At 42.2% G+C, this 17,716-nt stretch overlaps 1 protein-coding gene across 1 annotated transcript in view; it reads left to right on the forward strand.

Annotated features, from left to right (window-relative positions):
- Window positions 1-17,716, forward strand: part of DYNC2H1 (dynein cytoplasmic 2 heavy chain 1) — a 1,714,832-nt gene that overhangs the window by 894,744 nt on the left and 802,372 nt on the right. Inside the window, exons 54-56 of the mRNA XM_085621461.1 lie at window positions 3,301-3,455; window positions 5,588-5,725; window positions 11,997-12,110. Coding sequence (XP_085477587.1) covers window positions 3,301-3,455; window positions 5,588-5,725; window positions 11,997-12,110 — 407 coding nt within the window. The remainder of the gene's footprint in view (window positions 1-3,300; window positions 3,456-5,587; window positions 5,726-11,996; window positions 12,111-17,716) is intronic.

Consider the following 17,716-nt stretch of genomic DNA (forward strand, 5'->3'; position numbering starts at 1 on the left):
CTATTCCTTTGTACATTTGGTTGATAGATATGACTGGCGGGTTCTCTTTGAGAGCTTTTGTAAGATTGGTTCACAGAATATCCTCCAGTGGGGTATAGCTATTTTATTTAATTCAAAAGATAAGGAATATGCGGCTAGATGTCTCTATCAGATGTAAAAGTTACTTACCTTCAGTAACGCAATATCTGGTAGAGACATAGTCTAGCCACAGATTCATTAACTCCCTGCCCATCCTCCCTACTCTGCGAATGACCTGTGAGGTAAGGGTTATACCCTTTTTCAGTACTGGTTTTATATATCTGTGATTACTATCTCAACTTATGTTGGGACACAACAGACCACTTAGCCATGCCACATAGGTTTTGTTTAGATGTGGCCTTAGCTTCCATTTCCAAATGTGGGTGATTGGTACGTTGGGGGTGTTTTCTTTTTCACACTGGATTGCACACTAGTGGGCAGTATTGATTTATTTATTCTTTCTTTGAAAGTCTTTGTTTGGTATTATCATACCTTGTATTGGCACTATCAATATGTCATGTAATGGTGTGATTCAACAAACAGCTCGGTGTTGTTTTTATAGGTTTAGTTTGCTGTTGCTATGCCATTCATTACCATTGATGAATGGTCTGTAGAGTGTAAGGTTTTCTTCCTTTACTTGATGGTTAGGATGCAAGGTTTCATGTAGCCCTGTGCTTTGTTGATTCTTTTGGTTGTTTTTGTTAAATTCCATGTCTAGTATTAACATACCATTTGATGTTTCTTCTTTATTAATGTTTCAAAGATTTTTGATCTGTTTAGCACACTGTTTCCGCAACTAGTTTCTATAGTTGCTCCGCGTTCTGATGCGGAAGGTTTTACAGAAGAAACTGACGTCCTTGTGTCGGAGGGGACTTGTATGGCTCCACTGACGTCATGATCGAAGTCAACGTCATTGTGGAGCCGTACGTTGCCGGCCCCAGTGCGCAGAGCTACTGCTGAAAAATTTCCAGAACCAGAATGGTGCCTTGGGAGAATTCAAAAGTTAATGAATCTGCATCTAGACTGTGTCTACCAGACGTTACGTTACCAAAGGTAAGTAACTTTTACTTCATTGGCCTGGCATAACCTTGCTATGGCCACAATTAAAGGTTATTTGTCAGCCCTTCCGGTCTACTTGCGGTTACCGGATCAGCCATCCCTCTTTAAGTCACCCATTATGATGTGTTTTTTGAAGGGACTGAATCACATTTTCCCGCCAATATCTTTTGTGATGACACAGTGTGATCTTAGTTTCGCTCCCAAATATCTAATGTGCATGTCAGTCTAACCTACGCACTATTGCCCCTGGCACCTCTTGACCATCAGATGGTGTTGGTTGCAATCATATCTGCTAGGCGAGTGAGGGAACTCCAGGAATTGTATTTTCATCAACCATACACTTTGTTCTCCACAACAAACTAGTAGTCCTTTTCTGCCAAAGGTGGTTACATCATTCCACGTAGGACAATCCATTACTCTTCTGGTCTTCTATGCTCCACCTCATCCCCCTGATGAGGTGGAATGGCTTCACTGATTTGACCCTAAGAGGCCTCTTAGTTGTTACATAGATCAAACCAGAGAATACCAGCAAGATTTTTGTTGGCTTCCCTAGAGTGGACAAGGGAAAAGCAGTACAGAAGAAGACCATCTTGTGTAGGATTCTCCTATGCATAATGATCTGCTATGGGCTAACTTTGAAATGGGCCTAGAAGGATTACACGCTCACTTCACCAGAGTAAAGGCTGCTACTGCTGTGATTGCGTGCGGTGTGCCAGTCATGGACATTTGCCAAGCTGCTAGGTGAGCATCCATCCACATGTTCACAAAGCACTACTGCCTGGACAACCAGTTCTGGAGTGATGGGCACTTCACCCAATCTTTTGTGCAGAATTTCCTGGTTTAGGTCATTCTACAGATCCACCACCTATGAAGGTACTGCTTTGGTATCTGTTCACAAGGAGAGGAATCTGCAGCTAGAAACCTCTTTCAGAAAAACATGTTATTTACCTTCGGTAAATTTGCCTTTTCTGGTAGAGACTCTCCCTAACTACTGATTCCTCGCTGACAGACACTCCTTCCCATTCTGTTAATTGTCTCATACAGTTCATTATTAATATCCCAAATCTACAACATCTGTGCAGTGCAATGGAGGTTTCATTGGCAAGCGATCAGAAACAAACTGATATCAACATGCAGAGGTGGATATCTTATAGTGGCCCCAACGCCACATCCAGAACCGACGGACCTGACACGGAGCCAGACTACGCCCGCCACCTTTTGACATGTGAGGGAATTGCTTTCAAGTTCCAGATCCAGTCTGGCGCCTGGGGAAAATCACAAGCTGAGGAATCTGCAGATAGATAGTCTCTCCCAGAAAAGGTGTTACCGAAGGTAAGTAACTTGTTCCAATGTACAAATATTTATTTTATATTTTATCTTTAATTCCATTAGTTAAACAATTTCCACTGCACAATTGTAAATAATGCACTCGTTTCTAGATATGTTATCAGAACATTTTTCAACATAGTCCACCTCATGCACAATGCCCTAAATTCATAGACGTTGGAGTGGTGGCTTGTGTCCTGGCTGGGCTTGACTTATCTTTTCTCAAATTGAAAAGTATTCTCTGACTTCCATACCACGTCTGCAAATGTACTAATTGGTTCGTACTTTGGACCACATACTAGTAAAAAGAATAGCAGGCTTATCCTATTGGGCAAGAGGAAACCTTCCTAGGAGTATCTGTGTTATTCAAACTAAAATACTACGAGAAATACAAATTGGATCTTCTTGCTAACCCCTTTATCGCCCTTCTTCTCTTGTGATTTGCCAGGCAAACACTTGCAGCACTGCTATTAACAAAATCAGATGTCATGAAGTCTATGACTATCTTAAGCTTTCATGGGTAGCTCACTGATGTGCAAGACAAGTGTCCTTGTGAAACACTATCTATGGTGGTCCTGCTAATCTTGTACACCCAACAGGGTCGGTAACTCCAGTTACCGGCCCCATCAGAATTCTGGCCCACTTATAATGGATGCCTTAAGTCAAGATGTGAGTTTCGTGAAGCTTTTTCTCAGTAGACAATAATTATTGCTTTGCAACAACATATTACTGGGATCTATGCTGTTCAGACCTGTCTATTAAATATGTTTTGATCCAATTTTAACTTCTTTGTACATTATTCAAATAATGAATTCTGATTACTTTTGTTTCATTGAATAATTTCCTTGCGCTGAACATGTACAAAATATGTCTGTGTTTTCATGCCATCAATTTTAGGTGAATCTGATTTTCTGAAGACGTTTTTGATGATTCACGAGACTTGTAAAGCATATGGAGCCACGCCAAGTCGATACATGACGTTTCTGCGTGTGTATGATTCAATGTACAACCGCAAAAAAGCTGAATTGACAAAAAGACAAAGCCATTTACAGGTACACTAAAAAAAATATTGTACACTTATTTTAGTTCATTTTGAAAGCAATGTCCCATGTCATCTTGGGAAACAATCAAGGATGAGGGAAACCAACAGGAATGTGCAAGTGAAAAATTGTCCACTTTCAGACTGTGCTCATTTATAGAACACATTTTTGGCAAAGTGATTAGATTTGGCGTTGGCTGCAGATGTATTTGTGTAGCCGAAGTGTTTTTTCCTTCTGCAATGTTTTTGTAAGCCACATCTAAAGATGTCACCCGTGTGAATAGATGAATGCGTATGATATGTTGTCTATTTTGGAACTGCTTTTGTAATAATGTTTTACAGAAAGCTTTGCACGATCTAAAACAGACAACGTAGAGATGCCACTGTGTGCGCAGATGCATGTGTTTGTACTGTTGACCATTTTGGAATGGCATTTGTGATAGTTTTACAGAAAGATTTTTGGATGGTCACTTGTGCATGTTAGTGCACACACACACTGCTGGATATCTTGGAATGGCTTTCGTGATAAAGTTGTACAAAAAGCATTTTAAGATCATGGCTTTCCCGTAATGTGCCACACTACAACTGGCAACAAGGGCTTTGTAACTGGGTCTCCAGATCTGCCATCATTTTATAAGTGAACTAAAAAGAAAAGATTTGAAAACGCGAGGCATTTTTTATTAAGCACACATTGGGCAATTAGGCACCGTTATTTAATGGGGCATTTTTTTCTGCAGCTTGGCACATTGTGCACAAGCTGCAAACCATCCCTCATAGAAAACTAGGGCGATTGCTAGAGTGCGCTGACTTTGAACCATAGCGTGCATGCTGCAGTGGGCTGAATAAAAATGTGCATGACACTGCAGAAGATAAATGGCTGACTGAAAGTCCATGAAAGTATGTATGTATGTATTTAAATACTATCTTTTTAAATACACAAGGTCATGGCTAATGCCAGGCTTGAGATAGATTAACATAGATGCAATAATACTTATTGCTTTCCTTTAATCAACCATATGTTACCAGTTAGACATGGGTAGACACAGGAACATTTCCATGCAATTCTCAGGAGATGTCAAAACAAATGACCTGACCTACTTCTGGTCAGGAATAAGAGATGGTGATACTGCTTTCTGAACCTGTAGTGCATTGCAGATTTCCTTATATATGCTTCTCACTACCTTACTCTCCAATCCTAATCTTTGATGGCTTCTGTATAATTGATGCTGTAGCTACTGATTGTTGCGAGTTACCGAGGGGGCATAGTGGATCCACTGGACCAATGGTGGATGAGAACTTGTCTTTTCATTGGTTTATTTAATTTGTATTGGAGCCATTTTCTCATGTTGGAGAAAGATTACTTTGGCGATGACTTGCATAAGGTACAACATTACAGAGAGGTGTCATTTATTTCTTGCAAATAATGATTTTATAATTTGAAAAAACAATGAGCATGAAAGAACATATTCTACTATTTTGTCCTTGTTCTAGTCTTTTTCCAGCCCCTGGGAACCCTGCTTCCCATTGGTGGGACCAGAAACTGCTTTTCAAAGTTGCTTTAAACCAATTTGTTCCGTGGCCAGGACCATGTTGTTTAATTGTGTACTTGGGGTCTATTTGGAAAACTACCTAAGTATCCTGAAAGAAATCCATACAAGATTCGCAATTTACTGTCAGTGTTTAGATGATGCTTTTAATTCACTATTTCTAAATTGCAGAATGTTAAAGCCTACTTTGGATGCCTTGGCAAGTCAATAATCTATACATGTTCAATCAAAATGACGGAAATGTGTTCTTCTCTGTTAAGTTTAAATCACACCAATGCACTATGGCCTGATTTCAAAATTTGATGTGATGCTATTAGCACAGTTAAAATGATGCTCTGAGTACTCCAAATCATGGGCGATCCATAATTACATTTAATAAAGTAGTGCTATCTGGGTGCGCTTCTCATTTTTGTGCGGTGGTTATAAATCTTGGTAGAAAAGTATTTCATTCAATTAAATGTTTCTTTAAAAAAAAATAGGATCTAATGGGCATATTTAATACTACAAATATAATTATAATGCCAACCTTGAATTGTTTTTATTTTGATGAAAACGTGATTGTTTAGTGGATGGTGACATGTTTCCATCTTTTCTGAAGGCTGGTGTTTCAAAGCTAAATGAAGCCAAAGCCTTGGTGGATGAATTAAAAAGCAAAGCAGGAGAGCAAAGCATTTTGCTGAAAACCAAGCAAGCGGAAGCGGATGCTGCCCTTCAAGAGATTACAGTATCCATGCAGGTGAGCAAATGTATTGCATTCCTGATTTGGTGAAGGTTCATGAACGTACAGGAGACATTTTGCGTAAGAGTATTATTCGAATTTTGAAATTGATGACATGGAAACTTTTTCATTACTTGTCGAGGAACCTGAGAAAACAGAGGCAAAAATCCAAAGTGTTGCCATTTTCAGATCTGGATACAGACAGTTTTAGATGTCTGCCACAGCATTTGTTCCCAATTCCTTAGAACATACTTGCAGTGGGCTTTGGCTTTGCCCCAGAGGATTTCTTTCCAACTTCATGTTGTTGACAATTTGATGTATTATTCCACTTCATTTGGGCTGCTTCCATTCCAATGCATGACAGACTATTTTGCATCTAAATAGTACCCTCAGTCATCACACATATATTTTATGTCAGACATTTATTCTGTACATAAAGTAATCCTTTTGTAAATTATTGTTCACTGCAGCAGCCTTTTGGTTGAAATTATCTGGAAATACTCAGGGGCTTGCCATGTCTAATGTGTAGTCTCTTCTTTGAACATACACTGGTAAATAGTTTTTCTCCTCTGAGCATGTATTTGTTCTTCGGCATCCTCCAGATCTTTCATTGGTGGATATGTGTAATGAGTCTGCCTCTAGAGTGCTTCCTTTGTAACAGATTCATGCTAGCATTAATGAACATGGACTGGAGGCATACGCTCATCACAAGAAGAAGACTCAGAATGCGCATGCTCACAAGACAGATAAAAGTTAGCTGTAAATGCTCATGAGTTGCTTATGTGTAGTGCTAGAGTTATTCAAACATATGCATTTGTGATTATTGTTTCTGACCAGGTTTCTTCAGTTATTCGTGCTCTGATTGTGTGGCATGCCACAATATTGACCGAGCAATAATTGCTTTTGTTGCATATTTTAAGCATAAACTGCGAATTAGTATCTTTCCACTTATTTCATATGCTTTATTGGTGTATTTACTTCTGTTTGTGGCCTCAGTGAACATGCAGTGATTAGTGTCTCAAGTTATTTGAGTCCATCGATAGAGTTGTTAGCTGATTTTTGCCAGATTTGAATGAAAAAAACAGACTGATATTGTTCTGGAAATGCTCATGGGCTACTGGTGTCCAGTGCTTAAGATGTTTGCTTAGCATGAGCTAAAGATTAGTGTTTCTCCCCTAACTGTGTATTTCTTCTTCGCCAGCCTTGAGGCCTTTCATAGTTAGATAAGTTGTAAGAGTGAGCCGACAGAGTGCTTTCATGGTCACTGATTCTTGCCATGAATTAAGTAGTATGAATAGGAGATAGGCGCTAAACACTATAAGATGCCCAAAATACAGATTTCAATTATCTAGAAATGCTCTGGGGCTGCTCATGTCCATTGCTTAAGATCTTTTCTGAACAGGCGTTAATGTTTAGTGTTTCATTCTCTAATCCTATGGTCTGCTGCTATTCTAGTTCCATCTTTACGTAGGCATTGCCATCCATTACATTTAAAACGCAGCAGTTACCACATTGGCAAGTACTGTGGATGCCATTTTCTGGCACATTAACAATGTGGCACTTTAACATATAGGTAAGTGTGTGTTTTAAGGGAATTAAAGGGGTGTAAGGGCATTTAAGGATTTAGTAATGGGTAGGAGATAGGGAGAGGTAGGACAGGAGTAGTACGGAGTTTGTAGGTGTCAGGTATTGGAAAGAGGAGGGGTTTGCAAGAGTTTTTAGGATTCAGAGATGGGTAAGTGTGGGGGTATTAAGTGACATGGAAGGGTTTTTAGGATTCAGGGATGGTATGGGATAGTAACGGGTTATGGTTCAGGAATGGGTAATGGTATGTAATTCTTATGGTTTTTAGTGTTGAGGGATGGGTATGAGCAGGGGCAGTATATATATTACCCAGTATCATTCTTGGCTGGGTAGTTATACTTAGGATCGTGTTTCCATAGCAACTGCCTTTTTTGTATTGCTAATAAACAAATTCTACCTTTTGACTTGTTTGCGCATGGAAAGTTTCAGGGTGATCCATCAAGCGGGGGCTGAGACAAATGGGGGATAGGAACTTTAGACACAACCCGAACTCTTCAAACTGATTTACCCCAAATTTGGTAGAAAGCTAGATCTTGGTCCAGAAGGAGTGCTTATTGTGTTTTAGTGTAAATCTGTTCAGTAGTTTTGGAGAAGTTAAGGTTAAAAAAATTGTAGGTATCTATATATATATATATATATATACACACACATATATATATATATATATATTCACTTAAAAAACCATAGGTTTCACACATGTTATAGAAAAACCAATGAAATTCCCCCGTTATAGTTACTTCAGATAACTATAACTCGCGCGCCCGCAATCCTCTGCTCATGACGTCACATATTACATCACTCATGACATGGTCAGTGGCATCACTCTTGACATCACATATGACATCATCCTTGTGATAGAGTCGCGCAAGTTATAGTTATCTGAAGTAACTATAACAGGGGAATTTCATTGGTTTTTTACGAATGAAATATCCACCTAACTATAACATGTGTGAAACCTATGGTTTTTTAAGTGAAGTTGCAAGGTTTTTTAAATGCTAATTCCTAACTATAACGTGTGTGAAACCTATGGTTTTTTCAGTGAATTTGTATGGTTTCTTAAATGCTAAGTAATGTGTGTATTATTATATATTTATTTTTCAATAAACTACGTATTAAACAAATTTTTTAATTTTTTTTATGGTTTTTCACCGTGCGCGCACGGTGCACGCACCCCCGCGATTTAAAAAAAAAAATAATTTCAATGTTTTTTTCTGCCTTCGGGGTCCTTCAGGGACCCCCTGACAAAGGCTAGGGGGTCAGGAACTCTCTATCCTGCCCCCTTTTCACGTTCGCCACCTTCCTTTTCCACTCTCGCACTGAAAACAAACAAAATGGCGGCCGACACTTCCTGATTTCGACCGATTCGAACGTTGACTGACATGTAACAACCAATCAGAATTACGCTCGCGCACGTTAGGGTGCGCGCAAGGTGTGCGCACGGTGCGCGCACGGTGCGCGGCTATAGATATGTATGTGCTTTTTACTGCAATTTTCTCTGGAACTACTGAACAGATTGACTCCATATATATGCAAAAGGCACTTCCCTGACCTGAGGACTACCTCTCTGCCAAATTTCAAGTAATTCTGTTCAGCCGTTCGGGCTGTACCTTCGACTAAAGGTCCTATGGGAAAATGCATGGGGAAAACGCGTTTTGGGACCCCCTTTTTTCTCGGCCCCCGCTTGATGAATCCCGCCGAGACTTTCAGGGTAGGAGCTGAGCTGAGCGCCCCATTAGTTTTGAAAATTTCGCGAAGATTCGTCAACCGGCGCCGAAGTTATTCAAAATAGAATTTTGAGATTTCCTATGGAAACACGGTCCTAACTATAACTATCTACTGGCGACCGCCAGTAGATCATATATATATAGCACTCAAAATAAAGGGAAAAAACCCGTTTATTGGGTCAGGTTATCCCAGGTGAAAGAGCACAGAGACGTGTGTCGGCAGTACAACTGCCTTACTCAATCTGTGATCCACCATCATGAAAACTCCATTGAAACTTTTTTTAAAACAGTAAACTTAGAAAAAGTACTGATCTATCAAAGTATTCGAGCAAATGCTTCCAGAGTCTCTTTATAATTGTGTCCTGAAGTACTCACAGAAACGACAACATGTACAGCTTGGATAAAGCATCTGGTTTAAACAATGCCTTAATCCATGTTTAAGTCCCAGAACCCTACTGCTTGGCTAGTGCATTCACTGCGGTGCCCAGCTCCAAGCCTGGATCGCAATACTAGGGTGAGGCCAGGGCTTACAGTAGAAGATCCAAAGTCCCCGCCATGAAGGTCTCTGCTCTCTGCGCTGAACCATTCATTCCTCCTCTGCCACTTTCTCGTCTCCATCGTCTTATTCCAGTTTTGGGGGCATGCCTGCCTTATATTTGAAAAGAAAACATGCGGAGTGCTGGCGTGCTGGCTGATCGCTGGTGGTGCTTATAGACAGCACTACCGCAAGCGCTGGAATATCCAAATAGTATTCCAAACTCCAATATGAGAATGAAAATCAGCACTCGAATTAAAGGGAAAAAACCCGTTTATTAGGTCAGGTTATTGCGGGCGAATGAGCATAGAGACGCGTTTCAGCAGTACAACTGCCTTACACATTCTGTGATCCACCATCATGAAAACTTGTCTTTTAAACAGTAAACATAGAAAAGTACTGATCTATTAGGCAGCAGATTTTTAACAGGACATGTGTGGCATTATATATTATGTTCAAATAAATACTGCACGTTACTTCAACTTCCCAGATTTATCAGCTTAAAACTCTTAAATGAGTCTATTTAAAAGGTTATTCTGATCCTGTGAAAACACTTCTTTCATAATATCCCATCATACATCATAATTGTAAATTCAAAACCTTGACTTGATAAAATATGAGTCCTTGGCTGTTTTAGTTCTGGAGCATTCAAAATAAACTTTGTCACTCCATCAATGCCGTTTTCTTGTCCAGGGACTCTTGGTTAATTATTATTACAGACATGATTCTGCCCTCCTGCTGTTGAGCTAAGCTCGAGCAGGGGAAGATAGAACAATAGATTTCCTATCACAGAGAGGTGTGACCACCTTCCAAACAGGACTTAGTGTAATGGGCTGGGGGCGCTTTCCAGCGCCACCAGACTGCTTTGAAGGGCACATTTGGTGCCCTCCTTGAATACTCCAGTTTAAGCCAGTTCAGGAAACATTGGATCCCGCTCTGGCGTGAAACTGGACAAAGGACAGGAGAGTATGCTCCCTTCTGTCCAGCCTCTCCTCTGGGAGGGACCCAGTGTCATTGCAACCCTTTCCCTAGGGTACTTAAGGGCTCCCCTGTCGGTGGTCCTCAGATTCGTTGTGGAACAAGATTCACATCTGAAACTAAGACACTCTTCAACTGTCTGGACACTTGGACATCTTTGGACTTCGACTGGAACCGAAACTGCATCAAGGTAGACTCCTGCTGCTCATGGTCTTGCTGTTCTTCAAGTCTTCATTGTTGTATGAGTCTGTGCTTCATCCAGGTTCTCAAGAAGGCCTGTGGGCATCACGAACATCCAAAGTGATCTCCCTTGGAGTGAAGGAGTCAGTTCCCTGCATCTGCAGGCACTGCAACAAAGCTGACCGGTCTGCTGCTCCTGTCGTCCTACGAACCTCCAAAGGCCCAGTAACACAAGTGGTAGTTCTGCAGCTCCCTAGAGGCTGACCTGTCTTCTCAGCAATGTAAAGGACAGTATCCGTCATCTGAGCCACTGGGACCAAACCCCTATGCACTATGTCGACTTTCCGTTGCCAAGCTTGTTGGCTCTGCACTCCAGAGATCTTCGGGCTACAAGAAGCTCTAGCCTCTAGCACCACAGACCTCAAAGATCAGCGTCCTCACTGCATCCTCTGCACCGTGGGCTTCCATCTTTACTGAGTGGCTTGAGGTCCTCCTGCGACTCCTGTGCCTTTAGTCTGTGGGTCCTCTTAAGGGTCTTCCTTTGCTTCAGTGGGCTCCCTTGCTTGCTCGGTGACTGCTCTGACTGGCCTGCACTAGGTGAGTCCCTTGGGCCTTGCTGGTCCCACCATTTTCATATTTTCGCTCTCCACGCCAGTTGCAGCTGCCAAGGTCTGTTGGTGCTCCATCCGTACCCCGACCACCTAGACACCGACATCCTACGTGGGACAGCTTTGGTAAGGCTTGTTACTGTTTCCATGGTGCCCCTGAACTTTTTACGAGATTGTTAGTAACCCAAAAGCAACACTTATCTCAATTACACATTGAATAGTGTTTTGTGGGCTACAATAACCTGGGATTCACATTTATTAAATAAAGTTCACCCCTGTTACCTGTGGGTGGGAAAGCACACCTTGTAGAGTTACACCAAAGTCGTAACTTGCGCAACATTAGCTTTTATTTGTTCTCTCATTGTTTGCATCACCATCGCCAGTGCAGATTTGCAAGCAAGCTCAATGCTTTTACCTAATGTGGTACTGATTACTTCTTCTACTTTGGTGTTGGGCTGTGAACTGTATTTAGGATTGTTGTGGGATACTAAAAGTAGTGGCAAGCCTCATAGAAATAGACCTTTATATCCAGTGTTTTTGCTTGCAATAACCATTACACATGTTTTTTTCACATAATATTGAAAGAATTTTTGCTTTTTCCTTTGAGTAAAATATTAAATTTTTCAACAGTGTAAACAAAAGTTAAGAAATAGCTTTTCAAAACATGATCTTTATCCTAGAACGCAAGTGATCAAAAAACTGAAATGGAAAAAATAAAACAGAAGATAGCAGAAGAAGTTTTAAAGATTGGAGAGAGAAAAGCAAAAATTGAAGATGAACTGAAGGAGGTTCAGGTAAGGATATAGATATACAAGTAACCTTTCTCCAGTGGATACCTATTTCCACGGATTCTTCATCTCTAGACATGTACCAAGTGCACAACGTTTGATGCTAGTACGACAAAGAGTGACAATAGCTCCCATTTATGTCTGGCTACAGACAGCTTTTACTTTTCCAATGCTTGCTGAAGTTGTCAAATTGTGGCCATCACCTCCGCTTGAAAATTGAGCGGGCGGGGTTATAGTTCTGGTGGGACCATAACTACATTATTAAATGCTAACACATAACGAAAAAAATAATTCATTATGTATCCATAATGGTAATGGTAACATCATATGGCATGTGCGATCATTTGTGTCATTTATGGAATGCCGCATTGTGGGTGAGATCAAGAGTGTTGTGTTTGATGCACAAGTTATGGCGTGAATGGCTATTGTGCAATTTATGTATTGTGGAGGTTAGAATAACTGTGGGATTTCAGAAATGTTTATTGTTTAGTTCATCACCTTAGGCATGACTGTACTGTATTTTTTAAAGTAAATTTAGCATATGAAAATAAATGTGAATCAATAAAATATGTTGTTTGGAATCAGTACTAATAAACATTTTTCTATTTAGTAGCACAGAGCAAGGATCAAATTATTTGTGATTACAAAAGTCCAATATAGTTAATTTTAGAGAGTAATGGTTGTCTCCTTAAAGATTACATGTTACAATCTCTTTGTTGAGGTCAACAACAAGAGCAGTAGTCACAAAGCATTGGTGATGACATTTGCTTGTGCTGCACTGATTTGCCAATGTGTATTTTGGATGAATACCTCTGTTTTAGAACATTCAAAGGTGAAACGAGCGTTACATAAACTACATATGTAGATCCATCGGAGTAATATTCTATTTATTCCCATTTTGAGGTTGAGCAGTGGCATTATTTCCACTCAGTGCTTCGCTCCGCATAAGCCACTGCCCCTCCCTGTAGTTTTCCATTGCCACAAATCTTGCATTACACTCAGTGCATCTATAAGTATACTGTTAATATGAAAACATGTTAATCATCTAATATATACCATATTGCCATGGTAAAATTTTTAAGGTAAATGTATGTTGATTTACCAACACCACCTTATTGAGTTATACAGTCATAACTGCCCCATTGCACTGCTTATGACCCAATTCACATGATGTTAGAAATGACCTCACAAATGCATCATGAATTACATCATATCATTAGTGACATAATCAATTAATTCATTAAAGCTACAAACAATTGGTATTTTACACATCTGTTTGGTGATAGAGAAACCCAAGCCTTGTTTGCATTTGTAAGAAATATTAGTACATCTTTATGTTGAAAAATAATATATTCAGTTTAGTCCTGATATAAATTGGCACATTGTTCCTTTCAGCTTCCGTTACTACGACTTATGGCCTTTGGGCATATATTCCCTAAGCCCCTGAAACAACTGGGAATGGCCTGCAGCTGTGCACAGCATGCTTTGATCACACAGCCTGCGTGTCATGGAGTGTAACTATGCCGGATGGCTTCTGTGTGTTGTATTCGGCTTGCTTTGTGTTCATTACCCACATCCCAGATCCCACAAGGCAAGGCCATCTGCCAAGCCTCAGTGTCTCTCTCCGCTCTTGTCCACTCCCTGCGCCCACGCCCCTTGCTGTCATTGCCTAAAGAACATCACATAGCTGTCCCCAGCAGGAGCTGTGTGCTCAACGCTGCATTTGGACAAGCTCTGTGCTCACTCCTCAGCCCGCAGATCCTCTTGGACATTGCGTTGAGCTCGGAAGTAAACAAGCCATCTAATTGACTGAATGTTTTAATTTATGAAAATAGAAGCCCAGAGAAAATAGCCATTTAATTGGATGGAAGTCTCTGAAACTGACTGAAGTACTGGCATTGTCTTTCCCTTGCTTTTGCTCTTGAACAAGAAGATGTGCACAATCGACGTAGGGAAACAAGGGAATGTACACCTTTCAGACTTTTTTTGTCAAAAAGTCCTGCTTTATTAACAAAAGAATGCCACTACCCTCTTTAACATGTTCACAAGCTAGGAAAGATAGCATTGCTCCTGCCGGAGTAAGGGCAAGAGCCTGCTTCTCCTAGCATTGTCAATGGACTAGAGATGTGTGTTCTTGTATCCCTCCCGCCTTGCCCAGGACTGGGGATGGTGTCCTTGGTGCAATCACATCCCACCAAGGCCAGTCTAGGTGCTGAGTAAGGGCATCTTTCCCCTGCTTCATTGTATACCTGCTCACAGGTCCAGAGGCCAGAGCTTGACCGCTCCAGTCCTGGGACAGTAGAGCAGCCGGCAGCCATTCCAGTGTCAGAAAACCAGGGCAGCTGTCAACTCCTCTTGAGAAACGGGAAATGGGGCAATAGCAGTTGGCTTGGCCCACATTTCTCTGCATCTGTTTGGTGGAGAAGGGGGTTCAACCTGGCTAATAGCTTCTCCATGTACCGTTAGTAATGACTATATGAGAAAGACTCTTCCGCTTGATGACATTCACATTTACCACATCTATTGTGGCTATTAAAATAGGCTTATTTGTTGTTATACTCTGGCTCTGCTAGTGGAGGAATGTGGCACTGAGAAGGGTGGGGTGGTGTGTCTAACAGCTGCTGTATGTCCCTATAATAAGAGTGATAACAGAAACATATGATCGTCTGGAAAGATTTTATTAAACAAGCAAAAACAGCACCAGTTTGAAAGTTGCAGCTGTTGAGCTGTAGAATGCCACCTACTCGCCACCATTTTAAGACGATCATCCTAAAATCATGGTTGCTCACAAGTCACATTCTGTGGCTCCCAAGTTAGAAATGTAAAACAACAACCTTAATAACAATCATACTGCAGAAAGTGCAGTGAGCAGAAAGAGACAAGCGAGGCTTAATGTCTGCTGCGCATAGCCTATGACCTTGCACAGTGGGTTCAAGGGAGCATGGACAGGGTGCACACTACTTGGCCTAATGCAATGCTCTGCATTCAGTGCCTGATGCATATGACCTTTACCTGTACACAGTGGGTTCAGGTCATAGGATCTTGGAAAGATTTCCATTGCTTTATGTGCACAATGTGCACAATGTGCACAATGGGTTCAGGAGTACGAGGAATTGACACAGGGCATATTTGACAAACAAGTCATGTACCCAGTCCGTACTATAGATGGCGGAGGGCAGTTAGCATAAGAACAGGGTCTAGAGTGTGGCCATGTTCAGTGGGTTGAGAGGCAAAGGCACTGGAAAGACGGCATGGCTAAAGCCCACCTCTGTGTCAGTATTTTGCACAGCAAAATGAATGGCTGAAGCGCTTGGCTAGCAAAGGAACCTTGGACCCAGTACCAACAGCCGAAAGACCTGCAGGTATAGTGGGCACCAGAGGAGCAAATGGACAGGGCATGTCTGAAGGCATTGCCCTGGGCACTACATGCTCTGCTGAACCAAAGGCTGTGACCATTTGGCTTGAGGCATAAAGGATGGGTGCAGGGCATGACATGATCCTCACAACGAAAAAATACCAGAAGAACACATGGGACCTACCGGTCAAACAGAAACTAAGAAGTCAGTAGCCAGAGGACTGGGATGATCCGAGCGGTGTGTGCACTTCACGGAACAGCAGTGCCCGAAGATCTGCACCTCATTACCTCCAGGTCGCAAAGAGGCACACCGGAGGAGCGACCAGCGAATTACACGGTCTACGGTCCTGAACCACAGTCTGATTCCACGGGAGCCCCGTAGAATGACTGGCGACCAAGGAGAGATCAGCGATCGGGAGAATGGTGGCCATCATGAAAGACCGATAAGTGTCCCCAACCAGGTGCTGCCGCCCTCACAAGCTGCGAAGAAGCTCGCCAACCCTCGAGAGGTTCCTCCACTGACAACGGGTGTGCCGAAGTTTGTGACCACACTTATGCGGACCTCCGGTCTCCTGCTACCAACAAGGGCACTACATTGACACCAGTGAGTGCTGGGGAGGCGAGAGACGCAGTTCTGCTACTCTGGTTCCCCAAGGCCGGCTTGACCACTCGACACGCAGCCCAGGAGGGGGGGGAGATGGCGACGAGGCTCCGATGAAACGCTACGGGGTGCCTGACCCTAAAATGGTGGCTCATCGGGACCAGGTACTCCGGCGATAACGTCACCCACAGTCCTGATGTGACCAGCGCGAGCAGCAGCCACCTGGTATATAATGATTATTAATACAGCCAAATGATGGTTAAGCCTCAATTGTAAAACCTGCAATTGGAACATCCTGGAGGCCTGACTCCACAATGGCGGCCACACGGGGCCAGGCACACCGGCGATAGAGTCACCCACAGTCCTGATGTGCCCAGCGCGAGCAGATGTCACCAGGCATGCAATACATTTTTTTTATATTTTTGTACAAATCCAGCCAAATAATTGTGATGCCCTAATACTAAGCCCTACAACTTGAACATCCTGGAAGCCTGACCTCAAAATGGCGGCCACACGGGGCCAAGTAGACCAAAGACCACGTCCTGCTGAGAAAAATGAAGCCTGATCCGCCAAATGTAAGGAGCGGCTACATTTAGACCCCAGCATACACCAATAGGCAGTGAGTCTAACAAAAAGAACTAATGGCTCTAGCTCCAACAATGACATACCGTATGCCTGACTACAAAAGGGTGGCTCCCCGAGTCCAGGCACACTGATGACAAAATCCTTTTTCTCCAGAGTGCGGCAGCCTAATTAATCAATCTATCACAGCCATCGGCCAGCTCAGGCACCAGTGCATGTCAGGACACTGAGGTGCAAATAGAAAGAATTAACTACCTAAATTCTAACAGCCAATGTATTATAGTTCCTAAACAAAATAAAGCATTGCGGACCTGCAGGCGGGAACATTCTTAGTGCCTTACACTAAGTTGGCGACGAGAAACAGATAGAATGCTGTCTAGAAAGAGTCTGCCACCTAATGCAGCACATGTTTAAGTCCAACCCAGCTGGATGAACTCTAGGCAGGCGTCCACAATTGTCTCCTGAAAATTAACATCTATGTCAGAAGGCAGCTACTATTGCCCTGACGCCCAGTCCTCAACAGTATAACAATGCACCCACATAACAGAACAAAAAGGACACAGGACAGTCTAACCCCCCTCCGAGCCTACTCAACACAGGCTGATAAGACAGCACCAAGAAACACTATTTGCAAACATATACCACTGAACCTCTAAAGGCATGTAGAAAATGGAACTTATTTTCCACACCCAAAATCTGGCAGGATGGAACTCTATTCTCAGATCCCACGTCCACATCTCTAAAACTACCAGCACTCTTCTTAGCTGCAAACTAACATTCCTAATACCTAACCACCATACACGCAATGGCAACACCTTTGCGACTATTTCCAGCAATGGCACAGTCCTGATCCAAGCCAACAATGACAACCTGGATGTATTTGACTTCCTCTTCCCCACTCCGCGCATCGCCTTCACTCATCTACTCCACTCCCACTCGAACGTAACCCTATTCTCGAGCCATCCATCCCTGGAAAACTATCAAAACGATCCTTCGATCCAAACCCAATCCTCCAATCTATCTTCCCCCCAGCCCCACCATCCCCTCCAACTCACACAACTCATCCCTATTAAC

Source organism: Triturus cristatus, chromosome 8, assembly GCF_964204655.1.
Source record: "Triturus cristatus chromosome 8, aTriCri1.1, whole genome shotgun sequence".
Taxonomy (NCBI): domain Eukaryota; kingdom Metazoa; phylum Chordata; class Amphibia; order Caudata; family Salamandridae; genus Triturus; species Triturus cristatus.